At 39.4% G+C, this 16,804-nt stretch overlaps 3 protein-coding genes across 3 annotated transcripts; 2 read left to right on the top strand and 1 right to left on the bottom strand.

Moving 5' to 3' along the window:
- Window positions 1-3,748: 3,748 nt before the first annotated feature.
- Window positions 3,749-12,441, top strand: LOC140788021 (protein TOPLESS-RELATED PROTEIN 2). Its single transcript, XM_073137102.1, has 25 exons — window positions 3,749-4,637; window positions 4,718-4,897; window positions 4,981-5,094; window positions 5,183-5,341; window positions 5,757-5,943; window positions 6,028-6,151; window positions 6,240-6,349; window positions 6,461-6,599; window positions 6,680-6,789; window positions 6,921-6,990; window positions 7,144-7,217; window positions 7,285-7,380; window positions 7,461-7,556; window positions 7,861-7,988; window positions 8,191-8,425; window positions 8,506-8,673; window positions 9,254-9,361; window positions 9,444-9,593; window positions 9,734-9,844; window positions 9,936-10,115; window positions 10,250-10,378; window positions 10,762-10,857; window positions 11,098-11,283; window positions 11,537-11,709; window positions 11,957-12,441. Exons 1-25 carry the CDS (start codon window positions 4,558-4,560, stop codon window positions 12,171-12,173), a joined length of 3,420 nt encoding a protein of 1,139 aa, XP_072993203.1. The 5' UTR covers window positions 3,749-4,557; the 3' UTR covers window positions 12,174-12,441.
- A 447-nt stretch (window positions 12,442-12,888) lies between these two features.
- LOC140788410 (pentatricopeptide repeat-containing protein At1g08070, chloroplastic-like) lies at window positions 12,889-14,535 on the top strand. The gene has a single exon (XM_073137656.1). The coding sequence runs from the start codon at window positions 12,889-12,891 to the stop codon at window positions 14,533-14,535; it is 1,647 nt and encodes a 548-aa protein (XP_072993757.1).
- A 953-nt stretch (window positions 14,536-15,488) lies between these two features.
- Window positions 15,489-16,508, bottom strand: LOC140789438 (uncharacterized). The gene is made up of 2 exons (XM_073139144.1): window positions 16,350-16,508; window positions 15,489-16,060 (listed from the first exon to the last, which is right to left on the bottom strand). The coding sequence occupies exons 1-2, from the start codon at window positions 16,442-16,444 to the stop codon at window positions 15,658-15,660; spliced, it is 498 nt and encodes a 165-aa protein (XP_072995245.1). The 5' UTR covers window positions 16,445-16,508; the 3' UTR covers window positions 15,489-15,657.
- Window positions 16,509-16,804: the final 296 nt, after the last annotated feature.

Consider the following 16,804-nt stretch of genomic DNA (forward strand, 5'->3'; position numbering starts at 1 on the left):
ACGAGTTCTCTCTCCTCATTATCTTCTCGTCTTCGTACACGAGAAAACGTACGATATTTTTCCCGACAATCTCTGCTTACGTAAGTCTCACTCCTGTCTTTGTCTCCCTCCATTTTTTTTTCCTTTTTTTTATTAAAAAAATAAATATTCTCTATCATCCGACACGTGGAATGCACATTGATAGTTATAGTAGTCTTGCTTCGGCTTAAACTATTTCTTTTAATTAATTTTCAGCTTATGAGGTCATTAGATATTTTAACTAAATAATTTTTTTTTATAAATAATTATAATAGAGGTTATAAATTTAAATCCACAATAAACTTACCTAGATGATCTTAGAATGTAATTTGCTAACATAAAGGTATTGATGAGAAGAGAGTGGATAGAAAAGAACTTATATATCTGAATAGTTTAGAGCTTAACCTATTTGTCCAATAAATTGAAAAGCTGACCTAATTATTCTTAGACAAATACTTTTTAAAATTGATGCTAAAATCTATGAGGAGAGATTCCTGTCTTTAATTGCACACAACTGTTATTGGTAATGGTAACCTTTATGTTAACCTATTGAAGCACAATTCCTTTACTAATGGTGATAATAATTATGTATGCCAATATAATGCTTGATAGATTAATTATCCTCTTGTCATTTACTTAACTTTTTTATTTCCTGTTCACCAACCTAATTTTATTTTTTATTTTCCACTTGATATATATATATATATATATATATATATATATGTTGTAGAACTTGAACATAGAACAATAGCTCTAACATGGGTTGTCTTTAATGTTGCTTATTTTATAAGACTAATTAACATTACTTTGATCTATCAAAGATCCTCAAAAAAATTATTCCAACCTAGCTTCTTGGTTGAATTATCACATCAAGCAAAGTGATCACCTCTTATAGTTTAAAAATTAAAAATAAAAAATAAGGTCTCGATTGCTTTGAGTTAAAAAATTTATACCGAATTAATTCGGTAACTAAATATTTTTTTTATTTTTTTTATATCTATTTTTTTATTTAAAATAAAATTAATTAATCGAGTTCGGAATTTATCCTTAAACTAATCCAGGCCTGGGAGTTTTAGGAGGAGTAGAGAAAAAAGTTAAACCTCAAAGACTTATTGGTCCGCTGACAATTAGTTGGAATTTAGATTAGATGGATGTGATGTTTAACGAATTAATATGTGGCGAGTTATGGAAGAATTTGAGTGATAGGAAATAACTTTGAATTATTCTTGCGATGAGAAGGATGTGACCGTTGGGTTTTTGTCGCAGTCGTAGTTGGTACAATTAGATGCCCACTTTATGCAGTGGTCATGAGTTCAAGCTATATATATATATATATATATATATATATCGTCAATGATAGGAGGTAGTAAGAGAGTCATTGAATTCATTCACAGACCCTTTATTTTTTGGAAGTATTTCTGGGGAGACCAGTCACAGTAACGTTTAAGTGTGGGAATGGTTTTTGAGATTAGATTTCTACACGCGGAATTAGTGTGCAAGTTCGGTTACGTCTTATTTGGGATTAGAATACTCGCTTGAACTTAAAAGACTTGTTAGGTTTAGTAGTTTGAGTCTCGCGATTGGAAAATTTGAAATTGATGGTCAAGCTTAGTATATATACTAAGATGAAGTAGAGGCTAAGGGGGGAGAGCATGCAGAGTAGGAGGGAGAATAGGAGCTCATGATATTTAGTTGAAACAATGATGTATTAACTAGAGTTGAAAATTAAATTAAATGACTTATTTAATATATTAACTAGAGTTTAGTAGATCTTTTAAGTGTTTTTATATGAGAAAGAGTTTAGTTCCTTATCGAGCTTTTATCTAATATTTATAGACGCTTGAATGATAAAATAAAAATAAAATTAAAAAAGAAAAGCTAGCCTGCCCACGACAAGAGAAGTTGACATATATCTCCAGGTTAACATCTCGCCCAACCACATTCTCCCCTTTTATATCGTTTCGCCAAAATCCATCGCGATATACTCGTCTTACATCCCGTGATAGTACCGTCCTCATTCTCGGTCCACGTGATACTTTGCTCTTTTCTCTCAACCTAACTTTTTTTTAAAAAAAAAAATAAAAAAATAATTATAAGAGACAGGACGGGTCAGGGGCAGTTCCGTCATTCTGTCAAAGCTCCATGCCCGTACGGATCACTGATTTGATTCGCCTGCCAGTACTTTTACCTCCCTCTCCTCTACTACCCCCTCGCTTTCTCCTTAAAGACTATCATGTCCCTTTTCTTTAACCCCGAGTTCCTCCGTCGTACCATCATCATTTATGCACCGCTTAAATCATCCGATCCGGCTCTCGGGACGGACGTGGGTCCAATAGCACACGTGGCACGTCCTTACATCTAATACCCATCGCTATCTCCCACTGCGAGTGATTTTGCCTTTGCTATCTTTACCACCTTGTATCTAAACGCCCACAGACTAAATAATAATAAACTCTTCCCAAAGGCACCATTCCAAAGAAGTGCGACGAAGATTACTTTACATCACTTGAAACTATTTCGAATTGCTATATTAGAATCTTTATCTAGAGAGTTCTGAGTTGGATTGCCTCCACCGGTCTTCGCTGCGGTCTACCCTGCAGCAGATCGGCTCCTAATCTTGCGGCAACACGTGTCGCCTGTTCAACCGTGTGATAACATGGTTGTTCTTCAAACAGACGGCCACGATCACCCCGATTGAGTTCCACCGGAAAAGCGACGGAATCCATCCAGCCCCTCCCTATTCACCAAAGAGGAAAGGATGGATCCGTAATTATGGGGAAATATGAAGCACTGTATTGGAATTTGGGAGGTCAAAAATATCAGGGACAGGACCGGAAAGTGGGAAAATTTTGGAAGGGGGAGAGGCGGGCAATGGGAATCGCTTTCCACGCCACGCACGTGCAGACAACAGCATCACGTGACAACCGTCAATCATGGAGAACGTGTCGACGTTTGAGTTGTGGGCGCGCAGCAGTTGCGTGTTCGTGGCTCTGAGTAACGCCGTACGCTTTTATTCCGAGACCAATTTAAATTGGGAAATGGGAGGTGCACCTATCCAATACGCAGATCGGCTTATCGAGTTGGATAAGTGCATCCACTTATCATCTCTTTAGACGCAACAGCTACTGCGCATTACGAGAAAGCAGACAGACCGAGTTATGGGCCACTAGGGGCTGAATTGACCCAAAAAGAAAATGGTTGCTACATGCACGCTCATATTAGCAAAGTGTACCGCTGTTCCGCATTAATCCTTCTGGCAAAAGCAGTGTACTCCGTAAAAGTTAGGGTGCCTTTATCATTTGGGCAGTTCGATAATTTGGCTCTAAAATGGGTAAAACGAAGTAAGTATGTACGAGGATGGATGACGTGGTGCGAGGGATACTGGTAGATGGCGAATTACCGAAATGGCCTCGAAAGTTTTAAGACTCCGAGGACCGCAGATATGCCTTTCATCTCTTTACCCTTAAAGTGAAGTGACGTTTCTACCCCTACGAGCTTCCTCGAAACCGACACCAAGCGAGCTTTCCCGTTTTGTCCCCCGGGAGACGTGACGAGCGGTTTGGCCATTTTGACGAGAATGCCCATAGTTTGGCCGTACGCGTAAGACAAACGTGACGTGAGTGGCAACACTGTAAATCTAACGAAAAGGTGGGGGCAAGTGATAGTTCACTTCTGCGACCACACCGTCAGGGTTTGGTGACTATAAAAGGTAGTAGGCGAGAAGAAAGAGTGGATCGAAGCGTGAGTTGAAGAGGCTATATAAAGGAGTTAGAACCAAGCGGTAGCAGAGGAGAGAGAGAGAGAGAGAGAGAGAAGTGCAGAAAGGTCTTCTCGAAACCCTAGGGTTCACGAGGAAGGAGACGCAAGCCGACCGTGGGCTTGATTCGTTTTCCGGCTACCGATTTCTCCCTTTCGGTTGACCGCTTGAGATCTCGAGCTCTAGATCGGGGTCTCTATCGGGTGTATTTGGTAAAGGAAAGCTTTGTTTGGTTTGGTTATGATGGAGATCACTGGGACGAGCTTTTTCTCTGCTTTAACGGCGGGTTGGTAGGGATTTCTCCCCTTATCTTGCGCTATTTGTGTGGATTTTGGTGCGGAGTGTGCAGTTCGGGGATTTTCTAGGGTTTCTCGTGAGGCCGTGGTTGTTGTACCCTGTCTTGTTGCTTGAGTTATTTAAGTTGTGGTAACTTCAGGTTTTTCTCGGATTGAGCTGGGATAATTAAATTCTTTATGTGCTCTTCTGGTTTTGAGGGAAAAAACACAGATTTCTAAGTGCAGTGGAGATGTTCTCTCTGTTTTAAGGCGCTGGGCTCAAATTGTACAAAGTATCTTTGTAAGTGTAGGTAGTGGAACAAAGGATTTTTCTGAAAGATCTTGGTTGAGTGGATAAAGTTTTGGAAAGTAGTGAAATTTCTTTGGTAGAAGGTAAAGGAGAGAGCTTTCCGTGGTTTGGAAGTTCTCTTGCCTTCCTTTTTTTTTTGTCTTTCCCCATTTAGATATTAGATCTTTGCACTGGAGCGTTTAGGCATTTCCGGAAGTATGTCGTCGTTGAGTAGGGAACTGGTTTTCCTAATTCTGCAATTCTTGGATGAGGAGAAATTCAAGGATACTGTCCATAAGTAAGTTGCCCTCTATGCTTGTACCATGTTAATTAAAACATTCGAGTTTGTTCTTAGACTGCTGTTGGCTTGGAATTTAGGCTGGAGCAGGAGTCGGGCTTTTACTTCAATATGAAGTATTTTGAGGATCAAGTCCAGGCAGGTGAATGGGACGAAGTTGAGCGCTATCTTGGTGGGTTCACAAAGGTCGAAGATAATCGGTACTCCATGAAAATTTTCTTTGAGATAAGAAAGCAGAAGTATCTTGAAGCACTTGATAGGTGGGAAATCAGTTTCCAATTAGAATTATGTGATTTGTCCCTTTTGCAGTTTTCTTGTTTTTTTGAATCAATGTGTATTTCAGGCATGACCGGGCAAAAGCTGTTGAGATACTTGTGAAGGATCTCAAGGTGTTTGCTTCTTTCAATGAAGAACTCTTCAAGGAGATAACTCAGTTGCTTACCCTGGAGAATTTTAGGTATCTGGGCTGTATTGTTTTGACCTAGTAAAGATTCTTGTTTTGATAGTTTGGATGGTTTCTTATTCCTGTATCCTTATCTGTGCAGGCAGAATGAACAACTCTCAAAATATGGGGACACAAAGTCGGCCCGAAATATAATGCTCATGGAACTTAAGAAGCTAATTGAAGCTAATCCCTTGTTTCGTGACAAGCTAACTTTTCCTCCCTTTAAAGCTTCAAGACTGCGTACATTGATCAACCAGAGGTATAGTATCTTTATGATTTACTATTCCTTTTTTTTTCTTTCCTTGATGATTTTAGATGCTAATGATTAGAGGATAAATGGGCATGTTCTGTCCTTTTTATATGAAATTTGGATAAATTCCATAACATATCTACTATCACACTTTATTGGTACACTGATAGGCTGGTAGCTATACTAATTGTGGAACAAACAATGCACATGGTTTCATCTCTTTGCTTCAGAGACTTTTATCAGGTCTATATTGGTGACTTATGCAGATTTTTAATGACAGTATTGATTGTAAATGAATTTTATTTCATTTTAATAGGAATATTTTTAGTAGCTGTAATAACTTTTTATACGACATATTCTGTTGCTTCATTTAGTTCTTGTTGATAGCACTTCAATATTAATTGAAAGCTGCATTTTTTTTAAGTCTTAACTGGCAGCATCAGCTTTGCAAGAATCCACGACCCAATCCTGATATCAAGACGCTTTTTACTGATCATTCGTGTGCGGCTCCTGGCCCTGCTAATGGAGCGCGTGCTCCTCCTCCCGCCAATGGCCCTCTTGTAGGGCCTATCCCTAAATCTGGGGGATTTCCTCCAATTGGTGCCCATAGTGTAAGTTTTTCACATAACTCTGACACTTGTAACTGTTTTATCATTCAACATTGTAAGTTGATGTGATAATGTGTCCTGATGCAGCCATTCCAACCAGTTGTTTCTCCATCTCCAAGCGCTATAGGCTGGATGACAAATGCTAATCCATCCTTACCGCATGCTGCCATGGCACAAGGGCCGGCAGGTCTGGTGCAGCCTCCGAGCACAGGTGAAACTTTTTTAAAATCTTTCCTGAAAAACTGGGAGAAGAATTTTCATACTCTATTCTTCTTAACTAACTGTGGATATTTCTACAGCTGCATTTTTGAAGCACCCAAGAACTCCTACCAGTGCTCCAGGCATTGATTATCAAAGTGCAGATTCTGAGCACCTGATGAAGAGAATGCGTGTTGGACAGTTGGATGAGGTGTGAAAAAGGATACACACCCAAATATTGCAATATTCTCCTTTCTTGTTCTGACCTTATCTTACGACATTTTCAGATAATAACTCTAGATAAAAAAAAATGTGATTTCAGGTGCCTTTCTCTGGTGCATCTCATCCCTCAAATATTTACTCTCAAGATGATCTTCCGAAAACAGTGGTCCGCACCCTCAATCAAGGGTCTAATGTCATGAGCTTGGATTTCCATCCGGTGCAGCAAACAATTCTTCTAGGTAGCTCTTAACTTTATTCAGAATCCCTATATTACTGTAGATGTTATTTGCATTTATATGACGTTGGTTTTGCACTCTAGTGGGAACAAATGTTGGAGATATTGGAATATGGGAAGTTGGTTCCCGGGAGAGAATTGCACACAAACCGTTCAAAGTCTGGGATATTGGATCTTGTTCGTTGCCTTTACAGGTAAATACTACAAGATGCACATTAATCTTAAGTGCTCATGACTAGTGATATTCATGCTCTGCAATCTTTCATATCTTTAAATTTATGAATACGTACACTTTGCTTTCTGTTATCTAATCTAATGTTTGCAGGCTTCATTAATGAAAGATGCAACAATATCTGTCAATCGATGTTTGTGGAGTCCTGATGGATCTATTTTAGGTATAACTACAATAATAGTGCTACTATATTTGATGATGTCTTGTTGATGTATGTTTTATTTCCCCTGTTGACGACTTTCACAAGTATTATGTATTGTTTGACTTTTGCTCTTTGCAGAATTACCTGATTGTTATCTTTTTGCTGTCTTGATAGGTGTTGCATTCTCAAAGCATATTGTCCAGACGTATGCTTTTATACCAAATGGAGAATTGAGACACCAATTAGAGGTATTACAAGATACTTATATTTTCTGAGAAGCTACATGTAGGTCTCTGACTTGTCATTTTTGTTTAGATTGATGCTCATGTAGGTGGTGTCAATGATATAGCCTTCTCCCATCCCAACAAGAGTTTGTCCGTCATTACGTGCGGTGATGACAAGACAATTAAGGTCAGTATGAAGATGATGTCTTGAATTTAAGAAAAGGGAACGTCAGGAAAAAATACTCATGTTTATTATGAGAATGACAGGTGTGGGATGCTACAACAGGCCAGAAGCAGTACATGTTTGAAGGCCATGAAGCTCCAGTATATTCTGTTTGCCCTCACTCTAAAGAGTCTATCCAGGTTCCTTTCTTTCCTCCTGATGTCCCGATTTATTTTTTTGTTGTGATCATTTTCATTTCTTGCATATTGAATGAGATTATGTTCATCTCTTTATTCTGGTCTCATCAATTTCCATCAATGTCAAGCATTAACTCTTGGAATTATTGGAAAAACCTAGTAGTCTTGTGTTTCTAGTATGGGAGTGTGAATTGTGTTGTTTTATTGTATTTCAGTTCCTAAGATTGTCAAATTATTTAGGGACTTCAAAATAGTTACCTTTTGTTTCTGAAATTTCTCTAATTATTGCTCTATAATCTATCTGCAGTTTATCTTCTCTACTGCTATTGATGGGAAAATTAAAGCATGGCTTTATGATTGTTTGGGATCCAGAGTTGACTATGATGCTCCTGGGCACTGGTGCACTACAATGGCCTATAGTGCAGATGGAACAAGGTTAATGTTGCCTCTTTCATAGTAACATAACTGTTAATCAATTTAGAGAAATTTATGGATTAAAAGTGAAACTTTCATCATGAGGTTGTACCTTTTTTTTTTATCCCAATAGCATTTGCTTCCTCTTCACTTCTTTTACAGTTTCAGTGGATGTCCTCCAATTCTACTGCACCAGATAATTCATAATTTCATCTGTTTGCAGGCTTTTTTCATGTGGCACCAGTAAAGATGGCGATTCACACTTAGTTGAGTGGAATGAGTCTGAAGGATCTGTTAAAAGGACTTACTCTGGCTTTAGAAAGCGCTCATTAGGTGTTGTCCAATTTGACACAACCAGGAACCATTTCTTAGCTGCTGGAGATGAATTTATGATTAAGTTTTGGGATATGGATAACACAAACATACTTACAACTACGGATGGTGACGGTGGATTACCTGTTAGTAGCAAACTTTATTATGTTTTCATCTTTGCCAGCTGAATTCATCTTAAATTACTCTTCTCAATTCCACATTGTAGGCAAGTCCTCGGCTAAGATTTAACAGAGAGGGTTCATTACTTGCGGTTACAACAAATGATAACGGGATCAAAATACTAGCAAATACTGATGGGCAGCGCTTAGTAAGGATGCTGGAAAGCAGATCGTTCGAGGGGGCTCGCGGCCCTTCACAACAGGTTAACACTAAGGTGAGTTCAAAATGTATGTAATTTTAAGACGTAGACTCTCCAATAACATTTTACTGATCCCAATAATATTTTACTGCTCTATGTTGTACTTAAAAAATTTGGGCTGACTTTGCAACTTTCACATAGCATTCATCCTCTTTTAGTCAGGTTGGTGATTCTACTTAATTAATGATGGGTTGATCTTGCACACAGTCTGCACCTTGTGCATTATGAAGGTCTCTCTTGACATGAGAAACGCCCTTCTTTTTTTCCTTCTTTGCCTTTGTCAAGCAAATTCATACATAAAATTGTTGAGATGCATTTAAATTGCCAGGCTCCTTGATGCCTGACTCACAGCTGATGCACAACTTGTAGTGGTTTACTAAACTAGTCCTTTCATAATTCCACGTAAGGAATTTCCTATATGAGTGCAAGGTTATATCCTAATATTATGTGCATAGATTTTATTGAGTGATATTTCTTGTAGAAGGTTTTAGGCACTAGTTACTAAACTTTGGTTTCATTATCTCTACAATGTTTTTCTCTTATCTTAAATATAATATGCTCAACTTTAATTTTTTATGTTTCCTGATTTATGCAGCCACCTATTGTTAATGCATTGGGTGCTGCTTCAAATGCTTCTAGCCCTCTACCAGTCACTTCTGAGAGGCCTGATCGGATTTTGCCAGCAGTGTCAATGAGTAGCCTGGTAAGTTGGAAGTGGCCTGTCTCTTTGGCTACTTTGTTTTAGCTAGACATTGTAATTTATCAAAGAAAAATGAAAATTGCAGACTGCTATGGAGAGTAGCAGGACAGCGGATGTTAAACCGAGGATATTGGATGATTCTGACAAGATCAAAACATGGAAGTTGGCTGACATTGTTGATGCCGGTCATCTCAAAGCCTTGCGTTTGCCGGAATCCGTGACAACAGCAAACAAGGTATAGTGTCTATATCAGCATTTGGGTTTTTCTCCCCCCAAATAAATTAATTTTTCAGAAAAATTTGGCTTCATGCTAGCTCATATGGTACCTTGTTCTCTCTTCAACTGATTCAGCATCCTTATAATTGTCTTTCTTAGGTTGTTCGGTTACTGTATACAAACTCTGGGTTTGCTGTATTGTCCCTAGGCTCCAATGCTATCCATAAACTGTGGAAATGGCAACGTACTGAACGTAATCCATCTGGCAAGGTTAGCATTTCTAATTGTACTGTAAATAGAAGTTCTCATTGTTTTTCTTCTTTTCCTGTTTCCTGATGGCCTATTTCATCTGTTTTTTCAGTCAACCACTTCTATTGTTCCTCAGCTGTGGCAACCATCAAATGGAATTCTCATGACCAATGACACTAGTGATGGCAACCCAGAAGAAGCAACTGCATGTATTGCTTTGTCAAAGAATGATTCTTATGTTATGTCCGCATCTGGCGGGAAGGTTTCTTTGTTCAATATGATGACATTCAAGGTATGCATTTTTCCATTATGCTGTTGAGAATGCTATTATAAGTTATGTTAATTAATACCAACACCATATACACACTTTTAATCAGATTGTGGCTCTTTCTGTGTTTCGAATCTAATTGATGCAACATCTAATAGGTTATGACAACTTTCATGTCACCCCCACCAGCTGCTACCTTTCTTGCTTTCCACCCTCAAGACAACAATATTATAGCTATAGGGATGGAGGATTCAACAATTCAAATATACAATGTCCGGGTTGACGAGGTGAGCTTGTTGTTTATATTTCACAGAAAGAAAACCATCCCATGAGTATCCTTTGGAAATCAAGTTAGGCTTTTGTTTAGTTCTATAAACTTTATGACATTAGTTATTGGAGGATAATCTTCTTAGCTGAAATAACTCTAAGCATCCCTTATTGTCTCTCCTTTCCCTCCAACTGTGACAAATTAATATCCAGAATATGTTGCTGTATATCTCACGGTTATGTCATTACTCAGTTCAAGGGAATAATTTTGATCTTTCAAATCATAGAATAATAAGTTGGAAATAACTGCTGATGCTATTGGCTCTCATTATGTGGATCAATTTACTTCATATATATTTACCTTTATTGTCTATTGAGATGTACATTGATTGTCCGCTTGCAGGTTAAAAGCAAGCTGAAGGGTCACCAGAAAAAGATTACTGGTCTTGCTTTCTCCCAGACTTTAAATGTTCTAGTATCTTCAGGTGCTGATGCTCAGGTATGTAGATTAAGAAGATCTAGTGCTCATTTTTCTTTCTAAATTTCTATAGACAGAGAATTCACTTGTACTGTTAGTTCTTATTTTATTTACTGTTTGGACTTTTACATCAAGGATGAATAGTTTTCTATGTTCCTACCACTTAAGTCAGCTGGACTATCCGTCTTTACCATCCATCTTCTCCATTAAAGAATGCATTTCTGGTTGATTTCTGCTCATCTAATGGGACTAAAACTGCAGTTGTGTGTATGGAGTATTGACGGATGGGAAAAGAAGAAGTCACGGTTCATCCAAGCACCTGCTGGTCGTACAGCTCCATTAGCAGGGGAAACAAGAGTTCAATTTCATAATGATCAAGCTCATCTCTTGATTGTTCATGAAAGCCAACTAGCCATCTATGATAGTAAACTTGAATGCCTGCGATCGGTTAGTTCTTCCTCTTAAAGCATTTGCATTTGAATGTTTCTCTTTGGGATTTGCCTGTTCACTTTTACTGAATTCTTCCTATATGGTTACGTAGTTTTAAATGTTTGTTGTGGTTTTCTTTCACTTTAGTTGGATGGCCAAGTCTTTCCTGTTAATCCTTCAAAGACACTCTTTTGTTGGGAGTTATTGACAATTTCTTTTGTCTCATCTTAATGTGCACTATATGACCCTGCTAACATTTTGTGCGGTGCAGTGGTCCCCTAGAGATGCTCTTCCTGCACCAATATCAAGTGCCATCTACTCGTGTGATGGTATGTTAGTGTATGCTGGATTCTGTGATGGTGCTGTCGGAGTTTTTGAAGCAGAAAGCCTGAGGCTTCGGTGCAGAATTGCACTTTCCGCCTATATATCCCCTACTATCTCCAGGTAGCAGGAATTTGATGGTCATGCATTTTTAGCAGCATCTTTTTTGTCATAAAAGTTATACTTGTTCTCTCTCTTATTTAGAGTGAATAGAAGAGGTTTATTTCACAAAACCTTTAGAGCTCATGATCACTATCTTCAATACATTCTCTTATCGACTAGTGTACCTTATAATTTTTTTACTTTAATTTAGGTTATTGTTCATATGCAGTCTGATGAAACCTCTTGTTCATTCCCTTGTTTATACCAGTGGTGGAACAGTTTGTCCTACGGTAGTGGCGGCGCACCCATCAGAGCCCAACCAGATAGCACTGGGGATGAGCGACGGTGCGGTTTATGTTGTGGAGCCATCAGACGTGGAAACAAAATGGGGGTCAGCGCCTCCTCAGGACAACGGAACTCACCCACCTATCCCATCGAATCCAGCTTTAAGTAACAATCAGGCATCAGATACTCCTGCTAGGTGACAGAATTTAGTAGAACCCAAATTAGTTAGCGGAAGGGCGTATCTCTCCAGGTGCTGCACAGGTGATTCCCCCCCTTCTTTTTTTTCCTCTCTCCCTTACCCACCCCCGTACTTCACGAGTAGCATCTGGATGAGGGCTGCCATGTTTTTAACCCTTTGTAAATCTTTCGATCAATAGCTTCAGTGCCCAGATATTTTTACTCTGCGAGCAGCCAAATTGTAATGTAAAATATATACAATATATTAGACATGGTGGTGTATTGTGTGTCCGTCATCGGGTTTGCAGTTACGGTTGGTACACGTCCCATTAGTTGGATTTACTTTCAATGCAATGTAGTGGTGATGCATAGTTGGATCTTTTCTGCTTCGACACTTGCTGATGCTCTTTCTTGTGCAATCCTACAATAAGAAGCTGCACTGATAGCCGAACAGGGGTGAATTTGATCATTTAAATTTCCAATCAACAGTATCTCCTAGTGAGTAGTAGTACGATCAAGGCCAGATTTTTGGACTTCCTGACCCACGTTCTATTCTTAGCCCAGCTTCTTATATATATATATATATATATATATATATATATATATATATATATAAATAAAACAAGAAAAGGATTATTAAGAGCCATGGCATCATCTCCGTTAGTATAGCTCTCTTCTCCTCACATTGGCCTCAACCAACAACTCCACCTTCTCCATAAGCTCGAGTCATGTCAATCCATGAAAGAGCTCAAGCAATTCCAAGCCATCGTCCTCAAATCCAAATCTCTTCAAACCCATCTCATCATTTCCAAAATCCTGACCTTTTGCGCTCTCTCCCCTTGTGGAGACATATCCCATGCTCGCTCTCTCCTCGCTCGCATCGAGAACCCAACCGTGTCCGTGTATAATTCCATTCTACGCGGCATCGCGGGCAGGGAAGAAGACCCAGTTGCCAATTCCTTATCGCTGCTTGAAGAAATGCTCCAAAGAGGAATTTTTCCTGATAATTATACTTTTCCTTTGCTTATCAAGGTTTTGGCTGACTCCCGAGCGTTAGCCGAAGGAGAAGCAGTTCATGCCCATGTTGTAAAGATGGGGTTTCAGTTCGATGTTTATGTCAGGAACAACTTTATGAGATTGTATGCGGTGTGTGGAGAAGTGGGTTCTGCGCAGAACTTGTTTGATTGTTTTCCTGACAGAGATCTGGTCTCTTGGACGACATTGATTTCTGGGTATTCGAAGATGGGATTGTTGAAAGAAGCAGTGAGCGTGTTTTTAAGGATGATGGATGAGAATTTGGATGTTGATAAGGTGACCGTTGTTGCGGTGCTCTCAGCTTGCGCCAAAATTGGAGACTTGGAACTGGGCAAGAAATTGCATGGGTATATCAATGCCAAGAAGGTGGACTTAGATGTGTTTGCTTGGAATGCGTTGGTGGACATGTATGCGAAGTGCGGAGATGTCATCTCGGCCTACAAGTACTTCAAGAGGATGCCTGAAAGGAATGTTGTTTCTTGGAATTCCATGATTTCTGGGTTCGTGCATGTTGGTGAATTCGGAAAGGCTCTGTCGCTGTTCAGGAAGATGCAAAATACGGGGATTAAACCGGACATTGCCACTCTCATCGGTGTGCTTAATTCGTGCGCGAATCTTGGAGCCCTTGATGCAGGTAGGTGGATTCATGTATATACGATAAGAAGTGGTCTCAAGGCAGATGGCTCTTTAGGGAATGCATTGATTGACATGTATGCGAAATGTGGGATAATTGATCAGGCCATGGAAGTGTTTGGTATGATGAGATGCAGAGATGTGTACACTTACACCTCTTTGATAGTAGGGTCTGCCATGCATGGCCAAGGGGATAAGGCTTTGGATATCTTCTCTGAGATGTTGAGGGTGGGTATAAAGCCAAATGAAGTCACATTTACTGGAGTACTATCAGCTTGTAGCCATGCCGGTCTCGTCGACATAGGCCTTCGTCATTTTGGGGAGATGTCAACGTTGTATGGTATAAAACCAGCGATCGAGCACTACGGTTGTGTGGTAGACATGTTTGGCAGAGCAGGACTTCTAGAGAAGGCACAAGAATTTATCAGGGCAATGCCTATTGAGCCTGATGCCTTCATATGGGGATCACTTCTTGGGGCTTGCAAGATCCACGGTAAAGTTCCTCTAGGAGAAAAGGCAATGGAACACCTCTTAGACTTTGGTCCTGAGGAGGACGGGAGTTATGTACTCATGTCAAACATATACACCTCTGCCGATCGTCGCAATGATTCAACCCGAGTCAGAAAGGCGATGAGGAAGAATAGAGTAAGGAAGACACCAGGGTGCAGCCTGATTGAAATAGATGGAATTGTTCATGAGTTTCGAGTAAGAAAATAAGATTGAGGATCTTCCAACTTGCTGACTATTGCCATATGAGGGATGACTAAGGGAAGGGCCTGTGATTTACTGAGGCATTGTTCTTCAGCATGAAAGGTCTGCTGGTGTGGATATTCAAGATCTTCTATACTGAAGGAATTGTTTGAGTTCATAGCAGCAGACTAGACGACCAAACACCAGAAGTACATATATATATATTCAAGTTCTGTACATATATTAATCTTACTCAAAAGAGGTCACTCTTATCCTTATGTCCGAACATCGGATGCTGATGGCCATAATCCAGTCATCATATTGGTCTTAGGTAGGGGTGAAAACGGATCGGATACAGATTGGATAGTGCTCAATCCATATCCGGATCCATATTTTTAGTACGGATTCGAATACGGATATTGAACGGATAGCAAAATTTAAAATCATATCCTAACTAAACGGATAAGAATAATTTTCGGATCTTAAACGAATATTGATTGAATTTAAAATAATTACAATATTTTATTTATATATAATTAACATAAAATTATTAAGAGTTTTATGATAAATAATTTTTTTGTATGTCAAATTTATAAATTAGAGAAATTAATCTCTATAAATAATATATAATGTATTATTAGTAATAATATTAATATTTATTATTTAAATAAGCAAATTAAAAATTAAAAATTATTTTAAAAAATATGTGGATAAACAGATATCTGATATCCATATCCGAATCCGAAAAATATATCCGACCCGTATTCGAATCCATATCCGAATCTATATTCGATTTTTTTTTTAAATTTTATCCGTATCCAAATCGGATAGAAAAATTTTATCCGAATCTGATCCGAATCGGATTAGATAACGGGTCGGATCGAAGTTAATCCAGACCCGTTTTCACCCCCTAGTCTTAGGGCTTGAAGTGCGGCGCAATGGAAGAACAAGAGTCCAAAAAAGAAAAGAACAAAAGAAAATCCAAAGTAAGTTTGATATCACTTCATGCTTGATAGCATCCAAAAGGAAGTCTTGACATAACGAGTCAACTGCATACCTGATACACATCTTGCATACTCACCACGCTAGTATTACTACATGCTTGAGCAACAAGATCTAAGGAGGAAGATAATTATATCGTAGATCCTATCAACCTTCCGTTTCAATTTCTACAGGGGGAGGAGGTCTCTCAAACTCCTCCACTTCAAGCTCCCTAACCCACACAGTCTGCTCCAGCACCGACGACGAGCTGCCGTTACCGGTAGTGTGCGGCGGGATGGGGAGGCTGCCATGCACGTCGATGTCACCCTCCTCAGCCGGAACAAAGACTCCGCTCTCGGGGTCGGGGACCCAGAAGCTCTCCGACTCACCTTCGATCATTTCATCCGGCAGGACGGTCGCAACCGCCTCCTCTTGATACTCCTCCACGTTCTTGCTGTTCTGTGCTACGTGTGCACGGTCGGGCTTAGCTTTGCTCACACCGGCCGGCGGCGCAGCCGCAGCATCCTTCTGGTCGTCAAAATTCTTTTGGAGCGGATGATAATGCTTCCCCCTACCGGTGAGTTACAAAACTCATGTTTTAGATCATTACTGGACAAAAAGTGATCAACAATATCTACATCATTCTATAACAATAGGCACACAAACTAATAGCAATTCATATTTATACTTCTAAAAGTGAATCACTAGCAGTATTTGATAGACAGAGCCGTTCATAGTACACAGTTATATTGCATGTTAGATTAGGCAAGACAAATTTAATAGAGGTCAAAAGGAGTTGCACTGAAAAATAGCACGAGACTAAGAAGAAGAACGTATAGTACATACTACACTAGAATTACCTGAAAGCGAGAAGATGGGAACGGTAGCTTGTTGCAATTAGCTTCCGGAAACTACTACTAGCGAGCTCTCGCCCTCTTGGGCAAGCAGCGGCCATGAAGCAAACTTTCTAAGCTTATTTATTTTGATCCCAAACTTCAGTAGAGGAAATGATCTTAGTTGAAGATTGCAAAGGAGAGTGAGACCGCCTAATATGCATCTATCCACCGACCAATGGAAATAATAGAAAATTGACTCGGGATTTGGGTTCCCAAATCTGGGCGAAGAGGTGGCTTCTTTTGGGCTCATGTCAGTCGTTTGTTGGAAGAAAGTCATTGGCCGTGGCCCCACCACTGCTAAAAGTGGATTCGATGAACATCGCAAGTTCCAAAGGAAAAAGGAATGGCAGAGCTCCAGAGATTTGATTTGATTAACCAAGACCTTATTTGATCTTCTTTTTTTTTTCTTTTCTTTTGAA

The sequence above is a fragment of the Typha latifolia genome, chromosome 5, assembly GCF_019914945.1.
Source record: "Typha latifolia isolate L0001 chromosome 5, TyphaL0001v2, whole genome shotgun sequence".
NCBI lineage: Eukaryota > Viridiplantae > Streptophyta > Magnoliopsida > Poales > Typhaceae > Typha > Typha latifolia.